General features: G+C 43.2%; 1 protein-coding gene across 1 annotated transcript in view; it reads right to left on the reverse strand.

The window, feature by feature from the left end:
* RFTN1 (raftlin, lipid raft linker 1) overlaps window positions 1–17422 on the reverse strand; it is a 193654-nt gene that overhangs the window by 82335 nt on the left and 93897 nt on the right. The window contains 1 exon segment of the mRNA XM_047737591.1: window positions 6657–6765. Coding sequence (XP_047593547.1) covers window positions 6657–6765 — 109 coding nt within the window.

The following is a 17422-nucleotide window of genomic DNA, read 5'->3' on the forward strand; positions in this document are numbered from 1 at the left end:
GCTCACTGCTGCTCCACCAACTTTCTGTTAACAATCCATGACCAGATAGGTGCATGAAGTCAGAGTGAGCATGTAGACACTCTTCTGGCTCTTCAACACTGACACCATATTTTAATTGTATTTTCCGAAGTATCACTTCTTAACGGACTAGAAAAAAAAAAAATCAAAGAAACAAAGAACTAGTCCTTCACCACAGATAATTTGAGAAACACTGACCTAGCTCTTACAGTTTTAAACTTTCCGATTAGCTTCTGATTAAAACCCAGGGACTTCACAGTAAGAAAATAAAAATGTTATCAACTTCTCTAAAGTTGCTGTAGAGCAAGTTTAGCCAACCAAAATACAGCTGGCTTGGTATTTCCACTAGGCAACAGTGAGTGGATGCTGAGTGGTGGCTGCCCCTCTGAGATGGGCCTGTGCCACCCAGATGACCACCTGAACCTCCTTCCCTCTGTCATCACCTGCCACTGCCTACCAATCCTGTGGGCCTCTGTGTCTGCACCTCATATGACACCAGCTCCATTCCTAGAGTCCTCCTGAAGTCCAGTCCAACAACCACAACTGTCTTTTAGAATGTTCCCTTGGGTGTACTACCAGTTCTTCAGTCCTAACAAGTCCATCACCAACCTCGTTACCTTTCTGATTCCTCATGCTGTGTGTTCCCCATCCTCACAAGTGACCCTACCTCACACTTCAGTCACCTGAGTGTCATTTTAGGGTCCTCCCTCCCCTTCTATGAAACAATCTTAATGATTCTTCCTCTGCATTTCTCTTTTAATTTGTTCATTCCCTTGACAAATATTTATTAAGTTCTGGAGACCAAAACAAACAGGATAGCCCTCTCCTCCAGCAATGCCTCACTTGTCACCCCAGCCTCTTCCCCCCCACACCCAGTTCTGTCTTCCACTCTGAGGACATGATCATTTACACGCCATTCTGCCTTCACTCCACCCCTGCTACTGACAGATTCACCTTTTTAAAATGGCACAATTTGCTTGGCTTGGGGGTAGGTGGGGGTGTAGGGATGTAAGGGAAACCTTCTAAATGTATTTCTCCTGTCTTGCACTAATTAAAATTAAACTCTCTGCACCACACTTGTAGAAACGAGGCCCTAATGCTCAGCAATCAGACAGAAAGCAAATGATGAGTCATTTATATACTATAGGCAAAGTTTCGTAATCCTGAGGATTTAGGATATTCTATTTCATTAAAAGAAGCCGCTTAGATTTCAAAGATCTGTCGAGTTCTTTTCTTACAGTCAAGACTTAAGCAGCACCATTTGGTTTTTGAAAGGACAACGCATCTAGTTTAATCCAAGCCACTGAGTTTCTGACTGTGAGTTAGCCCCCATAGGACAAGACAGGGGTCAGCCTCGTCATCCCTCAACTGCCTACATTCCAATGTTTCTGGGGTCCGGTGTTAGACCTAGTTCTAAGATGATCGTGTGGGTCACTGCTCCCCATTCCATCATAAAGGAGTGTGAACCAAGGGGCAGAGCCCAGAGCTGAGAGCTTGAAGGCAAAGACCCTGATGTCTCACCTGGACAATGGCTGGGAGTGTGGCTCTCTCTGATGGGCAGTAAGGCCTAGAGACCCAGGCTCTAAATCTGTCTCCATGTACCGGACCCAGTTACACCTGTCCGCCTCCCAGGCGGTCTCTCCTCCAACTGGGACAGCCCCCCTCAGTCCCTGAGTACCACACAAAGAGGCAACATGGCCCAATGGTCACAAACGTGGCCTCTGGCTCACACAAGCTGGCTTCAGACCTTAGTTCTGCCTTTCAGAGTTGTAACTGGGCAAACTGCATAGCTTTTCTGTGCCTCAGTTTCTCTACCTATAAAACGGGGCTAAGCCTTCAGAGGGGATGAGATGGGGGTGAAGACTATAGTGTCTGGCACACAGAGAAATTCCCTCGGTGCAGTGAAATCCCATTTAAAATTCAAATAAACCTATAGATACATAAATATGGGTCAGCAGCATATAATACAGCCAGAGAGCCCAATATTTTCCTTCCCTTTTCTCCTCCCCCTCCTCCCTGTCCCCTTGTCAGTCCTCCTCTTCCCCCTCCCCCTCCTCTGTATTCTGCTGCAGGGGCTTCAGCCAGTTCCTCCATCTTTGTAGTAAACCCCGCCTGCTGTACCCCTCCTGAGCTGCCTTGAGTAGGGCTCTGTTTCAAGTCATCAAAAGAACCCTGCCCAGAACAGGCTTCCTCTTCCCTTTGTTCATCCCAAACTGCAGCCCAACAGAACTTGACTCTCAGCCTTGAGCTTTCATTCCACACTCCTATCTTTACCAAGAACAATACAGTCGGCCTCACCCCTCACTTTTCAGGGCCTTCACTCTATACCACACCTCTCTAAAACCTTCCCCACTTGGCCACAGAGCCTTCCTCTCCAACCGAGTCCCACTGCCATCCACTGCTGGCTCTCCTGTAGAAAGACCTTCCCTGGGCTGCATCCTTGAACAGTCCCAGCACCTGGGCAAAGCCCTCATCCTCTCAGAGCTCTTTCCTCCTGCCTAGAAGGGAGACACCACTGCCAGTCAAGCCTCTTGACCAAAATTAGTTGAAACACAAACCAGAAAATGTGTGCAACTCTGAGATCTTCAAAGGGCTTTCCAAACATTCAAGCACTTTCCCAAGAAGCTCCAAAGAACATAAAGGAATTCGAAGATGAACATGTAAGCCCTTTATATGACATCATTCTGTCTCTTTACAATTTCCTTGGGAACTCTGAAGAACAGGAAATTCCAAGGGGCCCCACAAATCCACCAGCCACACGAGACAGGCTCCGGAAGTACTTGGTGACCAAATCTTTGTCTCATAGGAGCAAAGGCAGCCCCTCGGCTCTCCAAGAGCCTCGAGACTCTTTGTCCCTGGAGCATTCGGTTCCAGGACTTGGAACAGACAGTCTCTCTGAGTCTGCCCATAAATCTGCCTTTTAAATGTTTTGTCATCCATAATAAATAATTTACAGAAAGGGCTGGTTGGATGGAGCACAGCAGGAAACAAGAGGGGAAAAACAAAAAGCGGTAGCCCAGATTTAATTTGAGCAGCTAAAGTGTGCAGAAAAATCATCAGACCACACTGAAAGGAACAGAGTCATCTTGATATAATTCCCTTCGCCCTCTGCAGAAAATCATGATGGAGAGGGCCTGAAAATTACCGCACCTTCAGCTAATTTTACATGACACAGATACGGATGATTTTATTTTTCCTAATTGTGGAAAATAATGAAATCGCCTTTCCCTCCTGCCATCCATGCTCTCTATCCAAAAGTTCTGCTAATTTGAAACATTCGGTGGAAAAATAATAGCGGGCCCTTGTTCTTAAGAAAAAAAAAATCTAATCACTTTGAATTTAATTCTAATATGCAGAGAATATGAGCTTATCCTGTGTGATGGTACAATGACAAAATGAGTTAATTACCATCTCATCATAAGATGGATCTGCTTGTCATAGGAACAGGAGCCATTATTTCACACAAAATAATGACCTAGATAAAAAGTAATGACTATAAGCTGTAGCCGCCGGTGGCTCAGCTTCATCCTGGCCTAAGTGAATGGCAATTAACAAGTGTCACCACTCTCTCTATATACAAATAGGGACCAGGATATTCATTAAATATTTACTGAAAAGACACAAGTGGTTTTTGGTATTTTTCTTCCCAGGGAGCTCCCGGGGTCTTCTACCTGTGTGATGACAGAAAAATTTACACATGTGTGAATTCTGCCATCAGCTGGAATAGGCTGTTGATCTCACAGAGGAACATTCGGTTCCCCTCTGCTCTTTGCACACAGAAGTGGTGCCTTCTCCAGAAATCTTGTCTAATAACAGAGAAGAGGAGCAGAGGGAAGGAGGCCCAGACCCATTGGCTGGATCCTTCCAAGGTCCGGCCCTCGGCCACACTGGACAAGAAGGGACAAATGGCGGGACGATCTCAACACCCCGAGCCACTGGCGGGAAACCTTACCTGCGCCTGCTGACCATGACCATGAACCAATCCTCTATTTAAAGGAATGGAGATGAGAGATGCTGGGATATACAGAAGAAGACCAACTGTGGGTTAGAAATCTCCTAGTGTGGAAGTTGTCTAGTCTGTCTGGATCCAATGCTTGTTGTTTGAAACCCAGGGGCACTGTAGGAGCAGGATGTCACCAGTGGGCTTTTTAAAGTATATAATTTTCAAAGTGTTAAAAACATAATTCTTACAGAAGCACAGAATGAGCTAATTAAATGAACTATTAGATACTGATGTGCACACATGTGTGTTCACACACACACACAATGTCTACCTGCACTATAAACACTACACACACCAGTATCTGGGTGCCCACTGATCAGGCTGCTTTCTCCTTAAGACCTGATACAGGCACAGTGTAATGGGACAGTCATGCCAGTGATCTGGTTTGTTAAAGACAAAAACACCAAGTCATATGGGTTTTTTTTTTTTTTTTAAGATTTATTCATTTATTCATGAGACAGAGAGCGAGAACACTCAGGTGCAGGGGGAGGGACAGAGGGAGAGAATCCCAAGCAGGTTCTCCACAGAGCAAGGAGCCAACACAGGGCTCAATCTCATGATGCATGATATCATGACCTGAGCTGAAATCAAGAGTTGGCTGCTCTCTGACTGAACCACCCAGGCACCCCTCAAATCATATGTTTTTAAAAGAGCACACTTGATTGTATGGACAAAGTCTCATGTGCCCACCTTACCCACTTACCCCTTAAATATTCTAAGCATCCCACTCTTGATTACAAGCCTATTTCTAAAATGATTTTTTTCCCAGTACTCAGATCATGGGGTAAGTTCCACCTTTAATATATCACTACCCAAGTTTATTAGAGCATTTTATCTGCATCACCAGAAAAGAGGGCCTTTTTTATGTAGACACCTACGTGATTTATACAAATACTTGTATTGTCTGGCTTATGCATGTGTGAACAAAAAAATGCCTTGCTGACCATTTCTTTTTTTTAATTAATTATTTTTATTAACATATAATGTATTATTAGCCCCAGAGGTACAGGTATGTGAATCATCAGGCTTACACACTTCACAGCACTCACCATAGCACATACCCTCCCAATGTCCATAAACCAACCACCCTCTCCATACTCCCCTCCCCCCAGCAACCCTCAGTTTGTTTTGTGAGATTAAGACTCTCTTATTCTCTTATGGTTTGTCTCCCTCCTGATCCCATCTTGTTTCATTTTTTCCTTCCCTATTCCCCAACACCCCCCCCCCCCGCCATTTCTTAAGTAATGATCTGAATTACACTAGAGCAGAAAGAGTCTCCATCATCCCAGTAAAATGATCAGGAATGTTGACCCAGTCTCCTGGTCTTAGTCCCCAACCATACATGGGGGCTGGGGGTTATTCCTAAGGACTTGTTGAGCCTGAACACTCAATCGACGTTGAAGGCAAGTGGACAGGAAGAGAACAACAACAAAAGAGTCACTGGGTGTTTACAGAAACAATCTATTTCACTCTTCTGAACAGCAAGCCACTCCCCCCACCCCCTGGCATTTACAGCAGAATCCAGGCCCCTACCCCCGCCCCTTGCACTCCCTTACTTCCCCAAAGCTTCTCTGATCTTTTGATTCCCCTCAGTTGCTCCTGCACCAGGCCCTCACACATGCTGCTCCCTCTGTTTGGAGGTCTCCCCAGCCTTTCCTGTGCAGCCCCATCACCAGGGGACCCCTACCCATCCTTTCTGTCTTGGCACGAGGGACCTCCCCGACAGCCAGGCCACATGGTGTCTGCTGCCCTTCCGCCCTGCTGCCTCCTCCCGGGTCTGCCTTCTAGGTATGAGGACATGAGGTCAGGGAACACAGGCGTTTCATCCTCTATGTCCAAGCACCAAGGGGGAAAGGACTCTGGCCCAAAGCTGATGGCCAACACTATTCATTAATGAGTTCACTAATGGACAGACTGGATCTCAAACAAAGCATCATCCCCTCTCTGGGATAGGGAACTGTCAATTACTGTGGAAGAGTGGGTGAGAGAGAACAAGGAAAGCATTAAGGAATGAACTTAGCCCCGGTTTGGGCAAGGACATTCCTTCAGCCATATATTTTGTATTGAAACACAAGTGAACCCTGCAATGAGGCAGGAAACCTCATAGGGCATGAAGAGAAGTTCAAAACCAGACACATTACTGGGCAGAGAATGATTCTCCTGCAACTAGGCAATTTTCTCCGGTATAACTGTATGCCAGTGGCCGCAGGACTCCAGGGTGCTCTCGCACTAGAAAGAAAGGTGGCTCATGGCAATGAAGATGCACAGGACAAGTAGAAGGTGGGATTTGGGCGGGGGGGGGGGGGTGGTGGGTCATACCACCTTGAAAGTTTGAAGGGAGTCTGAGTAGTAGGCCCAGGCCTATCAGCCATTAGTGCCAATCCAGCCTTAAAAGACAAGGTCCAGGATCCTGCCTGCCTGGGAAGGGGGGAAAGCTACCTTGTTTCTGAGTCATCTTCAGCCTGAGCCATGTGTGTACGGAATGGGGGGTTGCACCCCTATGGGGCTGCTCAAAGACCCAGGTCCAAGGAGTCCCTGGCTCCTACCCCAGCCTGTGGAGTATGGCCGAACTGCCCTAAGCCAGCTGGCAGTTGGCACTGCAAACCTGGTCAGTTGTCCCGACCATAGGGCTCACCTTCTTAATGAACTCTGGGATGAGTTTCTGGCCTGTCAGGTGGTCTAAGGAGGAACAGCAATCTAATTCCAAGATGTAGCGTTCATTGTGAAGATCACTTTTCTGAGATCTGAAGAGAGGAAAAAAACACATAAAGATTTTGCACTATATATATGTATATATCATAAATATATGATATATATAAATATATATATACACACATATATATTTATATATATATGAATTGTTGGGTATTCAATGAAACCCCAAAATCTTTTCTGAAAGTAAATGTTGAAAAGCACTGCTGAAAAATAATTTATAATAAAACTCAAATTTTATATACATATATATATATTTTTTTTTTTTACTTAATTATACACATCATGGAAAGACCTATACATACTATCAAGGAAAACACACCATTATAGAAATTTAGGACAGTATAGCTTATCCATTAAACAACACACACATACTCCCATAATGTTTATTTCCCATGGGTTAATATCTGACAAGGCATAGACAAAGAGACACACCAAACCACTAACAGCACCTACCTCTGGGGGATGGAGATGGTCTGCATGGGAGCTGGATCTAGGGGTGATAGGGTAACTGAAAGCGACTTTAGCTATATCCCTATTTTTTTTCCCTTTTTCTGAAAAGAATATATTCTAATAGCACTTAGGAAATTAAAATTAATTTAAAGAGACTTTTAAAAGGTTCAACCCTTACAGAAGGCAATCTGGCAAAATCCATCAAATTAAAGATACATTAAAGAAAGAATATAAGGCAACTGAAGTCCTGGGGAAAGAGTGGGTATAAAGGTCATTTGTGGCAAACAGCTGCAGGGTTCTGGTTGGTGCAGAGCCGGCCAGCATGGCCCAGCCATGTCCCCACACAAGTGGCACAGCTGCTTTCCTCTTTCCCACCATGTCCTCGTGCATATGATGGGACACTCTGTGCATTCAGGAGAGCCAGTAGGAAGTGATCACCAGAAGGAACTCCCACCACTTCATGCCGTTCCTTTGAGGGACTCCTACATGACGCTTATGCGGGCATGAGGAACTCCTGAAAGCCACAAGAGTATCAGAAATGGAAGGTGATTCCTTGGCCCACCCAGCCAGGCATAAGGCAAGAGGAAATGGATTGTTGCTAAGTGTATGCACAGCGTGCATGCTCTCTCTCTGGCTAGCCGGTCACGGGGATCGGGACTGAGGGACCAGGATTCTGGGCTCTGTCCGGGGTTTCCAGCACAAGCACAGCCACACCTCACTGGCCAAGGGATGAGCAGGGCTCTCTCGGCCCACTTATGAGGAGCTCTACCAAAGAAAGGCCCATGCCAGCCCCTGTAAGAGCAGGTGTGGCCAGAAAATTCTTAAAGTGGGCACTTTCACACCGAACTCATACACATGTATCCTACCAAATAAGTGGTTTCTGAATATGCATATTTGCTATATTTTAAAAATGAATTTCTAAGATTCTTATATATCATTAAAAGCAACTTACATTGCCATTAACCCTCTGGGTATGATTTATGTGAAATTTGAAAGTGAAAAAAATTTAAAGAGGATTTGGTTTTTCCCAGGTGTGCAATTGTGATCGGGTAAGCAAACGTCAATAGTGTATCTTGATTTTATTTTTCCTCCTAATTCATCCTTTCAGGAGTAGGGATTGAGGCACATACTTTCGAAACATAAAAGAATAAATGGATTCCAAACTGGTCAAACTGGAATAAACTAACACCAAAAGAAGAAACCAGTTCTGTGCCTGAGCCTTCTTGCATTAAAATTTGTCAGACTAGACACTAGCTCTCGTTTTTTCCTCACATTCTCATCCCCTACCACCCCCACACAAAACACATATTAAGAGGAACTAAAGCAGAAGATTTTAGAGTTTTCAAAGACTTGGTCATGACATGCTGTCATGGGTGTTTGTGTCAAACGACGAAGACAGGCGTGGGAGGAGGTGTTCTAAGATATGAAATCCCAGCTTCTCTGTCACATGAAGACAAATGTCAGACCGTGAGAGGTTATTTATAAACACCCACTGAGATTTTAAATGAGTAGCTTGAAAACCAGTGATCATTTTAAATAAGTCGACACCATATCCACTCAGTAAAACACTCATAAAGTGAATGGAGTCTGCCTTTAAGCAACTTACAACCCAGGTTCATAAGAAATAATCTTTGGTACAGGATCTAGTAACTACCACCTTTGGTGCTAGAACAAGAAGTACTACAGGAAGGAAGGCATCTCTGGTTCATTTCATCAGCTAATTTACTCAGTTACATTTGAGCTGAAAGGAGCACAAAATATCTACAAAAATAAGCATTACTACAAATTTTCTAGATGAAACATGAAAAACCACATCTTGACCTATAGTCTTGGCAAAGCAAATCCAATATCTGCTGAGGGAATAGATGAGCAACTAATCAGTCTTCCCTTGCCTTTAGGAATTAGCTCCACAATTTAGCAACAGTAAATATGGCTGCTGTGGTGAACACACCCAAGGTGATCCTTCCTCCAAATATTCTCCTCCTGCTAGTGTTCATGACATTGTACAAACCCTCCCCTTGAATGAGGGTAGGACTTGCACTTCACTTCTAACCCATCAGAATACGGCAAAGAGGGTGGGCTGTCACTCCTGGGATTGAGTTAACACTGTAAGGCTCCATTTTGGCAGACTAGAGCCACATACTCTTCTTGCTGGCTTTGAAGAAGCAAGCTGCCATGTTATGAAAGGGCCAAGTGGCAAGGAACCATGGGCAGCCCCTGGTCAACAGTTGGCAAGAAACAGGGATTTCAATTTTATGACTGCAAAGAGATGAATTCTGCAAAGAACCTGAGGGAGCAGTGAAAACAGATATTTATTTCCCAGGTGAGCCTCTGTTGAGATCACAGCCCAAGCCAACACCTATACTGCAGCCTGATGGAGACCAGATGCAAAGATCCCAGATGAGCTACAGAAACTGCGGGGTAATAAATGTATGTTGTTTTCTGACACTAAATTTGTGGCAATCTATTACAGATCAGAGAAAAACAGTAGCAGTTGCTGAGCAGGAAGACAAGGCAGGTTCGTGTTTTCCCACTGGTGACCATGGCTAGGCCCAGGCCCACAGATCTACTCAGAACACCGAGAGGGGACACATGGGTGGCTCAGTGGGTTAAGCCGATTCTTTTGGCTCAGGTCATGATCCCAGGGTCCTGGGATCGAGTCCTGAATCAGGCTCCTTGCTCAGCAGGGAACCTGTTTCTCTCTCTGCCTCTGCCTGCCACTCTGCCTGCTTCTGCTCTTTCTCTCTCTCTCTCTCTCTCTCTGGCAAATAAATAAATAAAACTTTAAAAAAAAAAAAAAAAGAACACCTAGAGCAGTCACTGACAGGTGATGAGGTTTCCCGTCTCTGAGGGCCAGGACCACCTTGGGAGAGAGAAGCTGACACCCAACAGAAGTGGCTTCAGGGGCCAGGGTGGCCCTCTAAGGGATCACATCAGGAGGGAATAGATACTCTGCAGTCATTCAAGTCCCCAGGGAAAGAAGCATTAGCATGAAACTCTCAGCTGAGGAGGAATTTGTCACCCTCCCATGAAGGAAACACCACTTATGTTTCCCCAAAGGTCATGTCCTTGTGTTATTCTGGGAAAAAGAAATGAGAAACCACCAAACTTGCCCTCGAATGAAGCTGTGATGGCTTCCACTTCTGGAAAGGACAGAGAGATCTGGGTTTAAAGAAAAAGAAAAAGGAGGGACACAGTGCATTTCTGGAGATGCAGGATTAACTACCAAACCCTCCCTCATCTGGAAATTAACACCAAATACTCTGAAATTAAATGTAAGCACTCTGAGCAGAGTACTGCCAACAATGACATATGCTTCACCTCCTCCCTCCATTGCTTATTCCATAATTTTCTCCAGATTTGCCAGTTACAGGCTACAGGTGCTAAAGTGAACTAGAAGGGGATCAATGAGAACTAGAGGTCAATGATACATCTCTAGTTCACTTTGGACAATTTAAACCACCTCTAGGTGACTCTGGACAATTTATATAAACTTTCGGTGTCTTGGTTTCTTTCACTGCTAAATGGGAATATTATGAGTAGCTGTCTCTTAGCATCCTTGTAAAAACTAAATAAGACAAAAACATGTAAAGTCCTTAGCACAGGGCATGACAGGAGGTCTGAGCTCAGCAAACATTAGCCACTGCTGACCTAGTGACTATCATCTATAATTGCATCTTTACTTTCCAAACACTCCTCACAGTTCATAATTATTCATTTGAGAAATACTGACCATAACTACTACTATGTGCCAGGCACTATTCTTTAGCATATATCAATAGACAAACACAAAAATCTCTGCTCTCCTGGAGCTGACAGTCTAGTGGAGGGGGATAGGCAAAAACAAATACACATGCATGAGCATATAACAGTATGTTCAGCAGGGATAAGAATAGAAGAAAAAAGAAAGAGCAGGGTGAAGAGAATCAGGAAGAGTGTTTGAGGGGAAGCTGCAGTTTTGTTGTTGTTAAAGATTTATTTATTTATTTTAGGAAGAGAGAAAGGATGAGCAGGAGGAAAGAAGGAGAGAGAAACCTCAAACAGACTCCCCATTGAACGTGGAGCCCAGTGAGGGGCTTGATGCAAGGCTCCATCCCAGGACCCTGAGATCATGACCTGAGCCAAAATCAAGATTCGGCTTCCCAACTGAGCCACCCAGGTGCTCTTAGAAGCTGTAGTTTTAATGAGGTGGTCTGGGTGGCTTCACCAGGAAGGTGACATTTAGAACAAAGATCTATGGGAACTGAAGGAACTGGCCATGCTGATATCTAGGATGAGAGCTTCCAGGCAGAGGGAGTAGCCAGTGCAAAGGTCCTGAGGCAAGATAATACAAAGAGGCCCTGAGGCCAAAGCTCAGTGAATAAAGGGCAGAGAAGGAAGAGAAGAGAAGGCTGAAAAGTCACTAGGAAGCCTGGAGACTCCAACTGGGAAATTGGAGACTGTTGAACAGAGAAGTAATATGATCTGGTTTATTATACAAGGCTCCCTACGGCTGTAGGAGGCAGCTAAGAGACTAACTCAGTGGTCCAGCAGGGAGATGATGATGGCTCAAAGTGGGTTTTTAGCAGCGTAGCAGCAGTCATAAATTCAGTTTAATACAAAGTCCAATCTGGATTTCAGGAGAGGAGCTGGAGATATGAATTTGAGAGTCATCAGCTTTCAGATGGTATTAAAGCAAAAAACTGGGTGAGATTTCAATCAATGTAGAGAGAGAATAGTCAAGGACTGACCCTTGGGACCATGACCATGAAGAAGACATTGGGAGAAAAAAGAAGAAAGCCCAAAGGAGGAGGAAAAACCAGAGAGGAAGGAAGAAAACCAGAACATGCTGTCTGTCCTGAAAGTAAAAGGCAGGAATCATGTCAAGAGGCAAAGGTATGGGCCACCCTGTCAACTTCTTCAATTAACAGACTCATAATCTTCTCCTCAGTTTACCAATAGTCTTGAAATCCCCAAAGGGAAAGTGGATTTAGTCCATCCTATGGAAAAAGTGCAAAGTAATCTGTTTATATTATGATTAAAATGGGTCAATTATCAAATTAATCCATTGATTTGGGTCCCATACAGCTTGGTTCCTTGAAAAAATAAAAACATCTTCATGCTGCTAGGTCATTTCTCAAAAACCACCTGAGCGATAATTAAGTGAAAAGAGCTCTAACCCCTCTCACATCTTGAATCCCCCACTTGGATGCAGCATTGGAGAGTTGAGGGGGGTTTATTTCCACTCCAAAGGGATTTTCCGAAAGGAAGAGGAATAAAAAGGATACTCCTGAGATGTGATGTGCTGAAAGCCAAGAATACATAAGACCAAACAAATTCAAATTCTTAACGTAATGAACATCGTGGTAACAAGGCACATAAACATGGAGGTCCTGACTGCTTAGGATGCTGGAGAAGCAGCTAAGACTTCACAGCCCAGTTAAGTTTTAAAAAGCCACCACAACATGACAACTAAATGTAGTGTGGTACCCTGGACTGAGTCCCATTACTAAAAGAGGACATTAATAGAAAAACTGGTGAAATCCAAATAAAATCCACAATTTACTGAACAGTAATGTACTGGTGTCAATGTCTTAGTTTTGACAAAGGTACCATGGTAACATCAGATACTAATGCTGGATAAACTCGATGAAGGGCATAAGGGAATTCTTTGTAATTTCTTTGTAACTTTTATGTTAAATATAAAATTATTCCAAAATAAAATTTATTTTTAAAAAAGCAAGAAAGGCATTCTACTTTTCTGGGATATATGTATTTCCTGTTTTGACTCTGTAATATTTATTCTCTGAGTCAGTGTCTCTAGACAAAACTATCCATCCCTCCACCCCTGCCTACTATACTCTTCCTATCAGAGACCCTTCAAATCACATCACTGCAATTTCTAAAATAACTGAATCTGGAGGACAAAAGGAAAGTGGCTTTTGATGTGCCCCAACTTCAGGCACTGGAACAATCTAATGAGAAACCTTGGGCTCTGTGAATCAGACAGGGCTTCCCACAGGGCATCCTCAGCCCTGGTTGCATTCACTTTTGGAAGCATTTGGGGAGCTCTCATAAATTTTGATTGATTGGTTTTAGGTATGGCCCGGCAAAGGGGCTTTGGAAACTCATGGGTGATTCTAATGTGTGGTCAGAGTGAAGAACCACAGGCCAGGCTGGGTATGTTGTATCTGCTACTGTCCAGATTTTCCCTGGCCAAGAACTGAACAAGTCCATGGAAAAAGAAAACAGAGAGAATGACTTGTAGAGACCAATAATATAGAATCCTATAATCTCAGAAGAAAAGAAACTTCCAAAAAAGAAAAAAAAAAAGACCAGACATTAAGGAAATATAAAATAAGAATGAGAACCTTTCTCTATGCCTCTTTTGATCAGGAAAACTCAAAAGTATATCCAACTTCTTGCTCTCCTCACTTCTTTTTACTTTTTTTATTGTGGTTAAAACACACTTAACAGAACATTTACCATTTTAACCATTTTTAAGTGTTCATTCAATGTCATTAAGCACATTCATAAGGCCAGACAACTGTCCCCACAATTTCCAAAACTTTCTCATCATCCCAAACAGCCCTCACTTATTTGACTTCTTATAAACGGAATGTGGGCCAAAACTGAATAGAAAATTTTAAATGAATGCTTGCAGGGGTGCCTGGGTGGCTCACTCAGTTGAGCATTTGCCTCCTGATCTCATCTCAGGTCTTGATCTCAAGATCAAGTTCTTGATCTTGGGAGTTCAAGCCCTGCTTGGGCTTGGAGCTGGGCATGGAGCCTACTTAAAAAAAAAAAAATGCTTGTACAACAAACACATAAAAGGAGATTTAGACACTGAGCATTTGTGCACAAACCTCTTTTAATTGTAGGGCAGGAGAGCAAAGAGCCCCTAGGCTGAAGTACCTCAGATGTCAGCATAACTGGCCACAGATGTCGGAGTTGTTTAAGATCATAAGAGAAGACCACCTATTCTGTGTCGTGGTGACCTCATTACTCACACACAAAAATGAACTGTCATAAAAACAGTGTAAATCAGAGCTGGGCTCATTACAACAATCATGTCTGCCCAAGAGTTATACAGTCACTCCCCAGGGGGCCAGAGGGTCAGAATGTCACACCAGGATGCAAACTCCAAGACCCACAGGCAGTGAGTGGAAGAGGATATTTTTTTACCAAAATACATAATCTAGACACACTGTTCTCATATAAGAGATACAGGAATGGTCTTCATGTTCGCGGAAAAATAGGCTCTCTCTGCTTTTCATTCGAACACAGAATCCTATCAGATGCCCTCTTGCAATGCCATTCCTGAAAGCAATGCAGTTGGGAGAAAACCTGCCTCCATCATGAGAAAAGTCACAGTGTAGGAGCGACGTTCAATAGTAGATGCCACATCACTACAGTGTCGGGGAGATAGTGGCAATAGTGGAAACCTTGGTAACCTGGGCAGTTTACATCCCAGCCATCGCTAGCGATTCCAGGCCAGGATGGCCAAAACTTCTAGTTTTTTTTTTTTTTTTTTTTTTTTTTTTTAAAGAATTCATTAAATTGTGTGTTTATGTCAGCCATAACTGTCAAAATTTTGGCTTTACACAATGTTTTTTGCTATGTTGGCCAACCTCTTGGGGTTGAATTTGACCTTCCAGTCACCAGTTTCTGGCCTCTCGGCTACATACACAAAGCTCCCATGTGGATTGTGTAAGACTGATGAATCACAGAACTGTACCCCTGAAACTAATAATACATTATATGTTTAAAAAAAAAAAAAAAAAGAAGCAGCAGCAGCCGCAGCTACCACGTGAGTCACAGAAGGCTGGATCTCAGGGAAGAGATAAGAGTGAGCAGATTATCTAAGTGAATTACAATCAGAATAGCCAACCCATAAACTCAACCCAGATAGTTCATGCCAGATTCTTCCCCTCTCTGCTCCCGGACAACCCACGATCTCGCCAGTGCCAATTCCTCAGTGGCTGGGACACAACCCTGGGCTAAGCCTTTGAAAGAACATGTTTGTTAGCAAAGACCCTACTGTCTATGAGTACTTTAAATATTCAAAATTAATATGGGCAAGAGGGTTAATCCTCAAATTATACTGACAAACTGCCAAGTAGTTAATTAAAAACCCATTTTGGTTTCACTAGCAGATCTGAAATCAATCTACTAAAAAATAAATGTCTGTCAAAAAACTACTATAAATGATACTTTTAAAAAATAAGCATACCATTAAAAAAATACCATACACACTACTTTTAAATAATAAACATGTAACAGATCTCTCTCCAACTCATAAACCCCTTCGACAACTTCAAAGACCATGATTTAAACAACATCTCCTCCTTCCCAGGACACCAGGCCCAGTTTGAACTTGAGTTGTGAAAAGAAAAGAGAGGATGTGCAGTTCATCAATAGAACTATTTTTGCTTCACTTAGGAATAATCAGAAAGAAATGGTGGTAAACTCCAACTTAGATTACTAGGCACTTCTCCAAACAGAAAAAAAAAAAAAAATACTGAATGTCAGTTGACAGAAACAAATTCTCTATGTCTGGGAAACAGGAAGGATTTTTAAGATATTTCCCCCAAGGCAATACCAAGTTCAAGTAAAATAATCAGAATAGTTTTTTTTTTTTTCCTTCTAAGTAGTAGGAGAGAGGAATATGAACTACAGATCTGAAGTTTTGTCAAGGAAAGAAAAAAAAGGCATTTTCTAGTTTCATTAACTAACGTAAAACTCATGACAATAAAAAGGTCTATGTCTTCATTCATCTGTTCAGCACCTTCTTGACCACTGACCACATACATGTCAGGTACTATGTTAGATCCTGCCTTCAAGATGGCCATCTAACTATGCAAGTGCTATCTACTGTATGCAAACCCTATAAAAAGAGAAGCGTTAATGGGAGTTCAGTTACTTTCAGTGTCAGGGATCAGGAAATCTTTTAAAAAGCAAGAAGTGTGTCAGCTGAGCCTAAAGCTGAATGGAAATTAGTCATGGGACAATGGATAAAAGGCTATTCCAGGCACTGAGAACAGAGATTAGTAAGGATAGAGATGGAAAAAACCATGAGTTACAGGATGGAAATAATAAACGGTCAAGTTTGGTAAAAGGTGAGGACAGGCTATCAGGATCGGCAGGACCAGTACATCAGAGCCCAGCGAACACCTGATGAATCTGCTATAAGGATGGACCTGTGATGTGTCTACAGTGGGCAGGAGAGAAGTGAGAACCGTGGTCAGAAAGAAAGGGTGGGGTGTGCCCCTGCAGGATGGGACTTCCTTCTGAGGGAAAGGGGAGCCATGGATGGTCTTAGATAAGAGAAGACACTAAAATACAGACTTCAGGAAGATGAGGCACGTGGCATTGTGTAGGATGGAAGAAGAGGCAAAGAATGTCTTTGGAGAGCAGTAATGAGCTAAGGTTTTGTGGAGGGAGTGGACGGATGGGAGAGAGAGTTTAGGCATTTCCCATCTCTGCAATTGGTGGGAGTTGGGGTAGGATGGGGAGGGGAGTAAATGCTGCTCCCCAAAGATGCTCTCAGAACAATGGGGAAAAGACTTCCAATCATTTTATGATTCCTTCCCCTTGCAAAATAAATCAAATGTACAAAAAAATTTAAAAATTAAAAAAAAATGAAGCTGCTGGAGTCAAAAATGTCCCCTATTAGTGAAGCTTAAGAAATGCTTAGGGGGAAAAAAATCCAAGTACACAAATCCTAGCAAATTATTAAATAAAGGACCTAACTCTACAGTTTATCAGGGGAGTTCTGAAGTAAGAAGTAGAAAGGAGAAGAATGAACTCATAGATGGGTCACTGCCTTTTCTTCTGATTTTCTCTTCCTCTTTCACCAACAGACATTCACCACTTCTGTTGATAAGGGTTTGGTATCACCAGGAACATTTGGGAAATGATGGGGGTTGGGGAACTGTGCAAATGATACCCTAACCACACACTCTCTTGGGAAGCTACGCTCTGCCAAGTGCGTGCAAGTCATTGTGGGCATCTCACTACCCAGTACTACAGTACTGCTGTTTATTCTAGAGAAATCTTGCCACATCCTGTCTCACTGTTTACAGTCAGAGCCAGCTGTCTGGTAGATAAACTGTCAGGGACTGTGCAACCCCAAGGAGTTCACCGTTAATCTTAAAAGTGATGGGAAAACAAACGGGCTTTACCCCTGTGGTCCCTGTATAACACAGTGTCAAAGAATTTCAATGCCCACCAGGCTGGACTACAGAAAAGAGAAAA

Source organism: Lutra lutra, chromosome 1 (assembly GCF_902655055.1).
Source record: "Lutra lutra chromosome 1, mLutLut1.2, whole genome shotgun sequence".
In the NCBI taxonomy this organism is placed as follows: domain Eukaryota; kingdom Metazoa; phylum Chordata; class Mammalia; order Carnivora; family Mustelidae; genus Lutra; species Lutra lutra.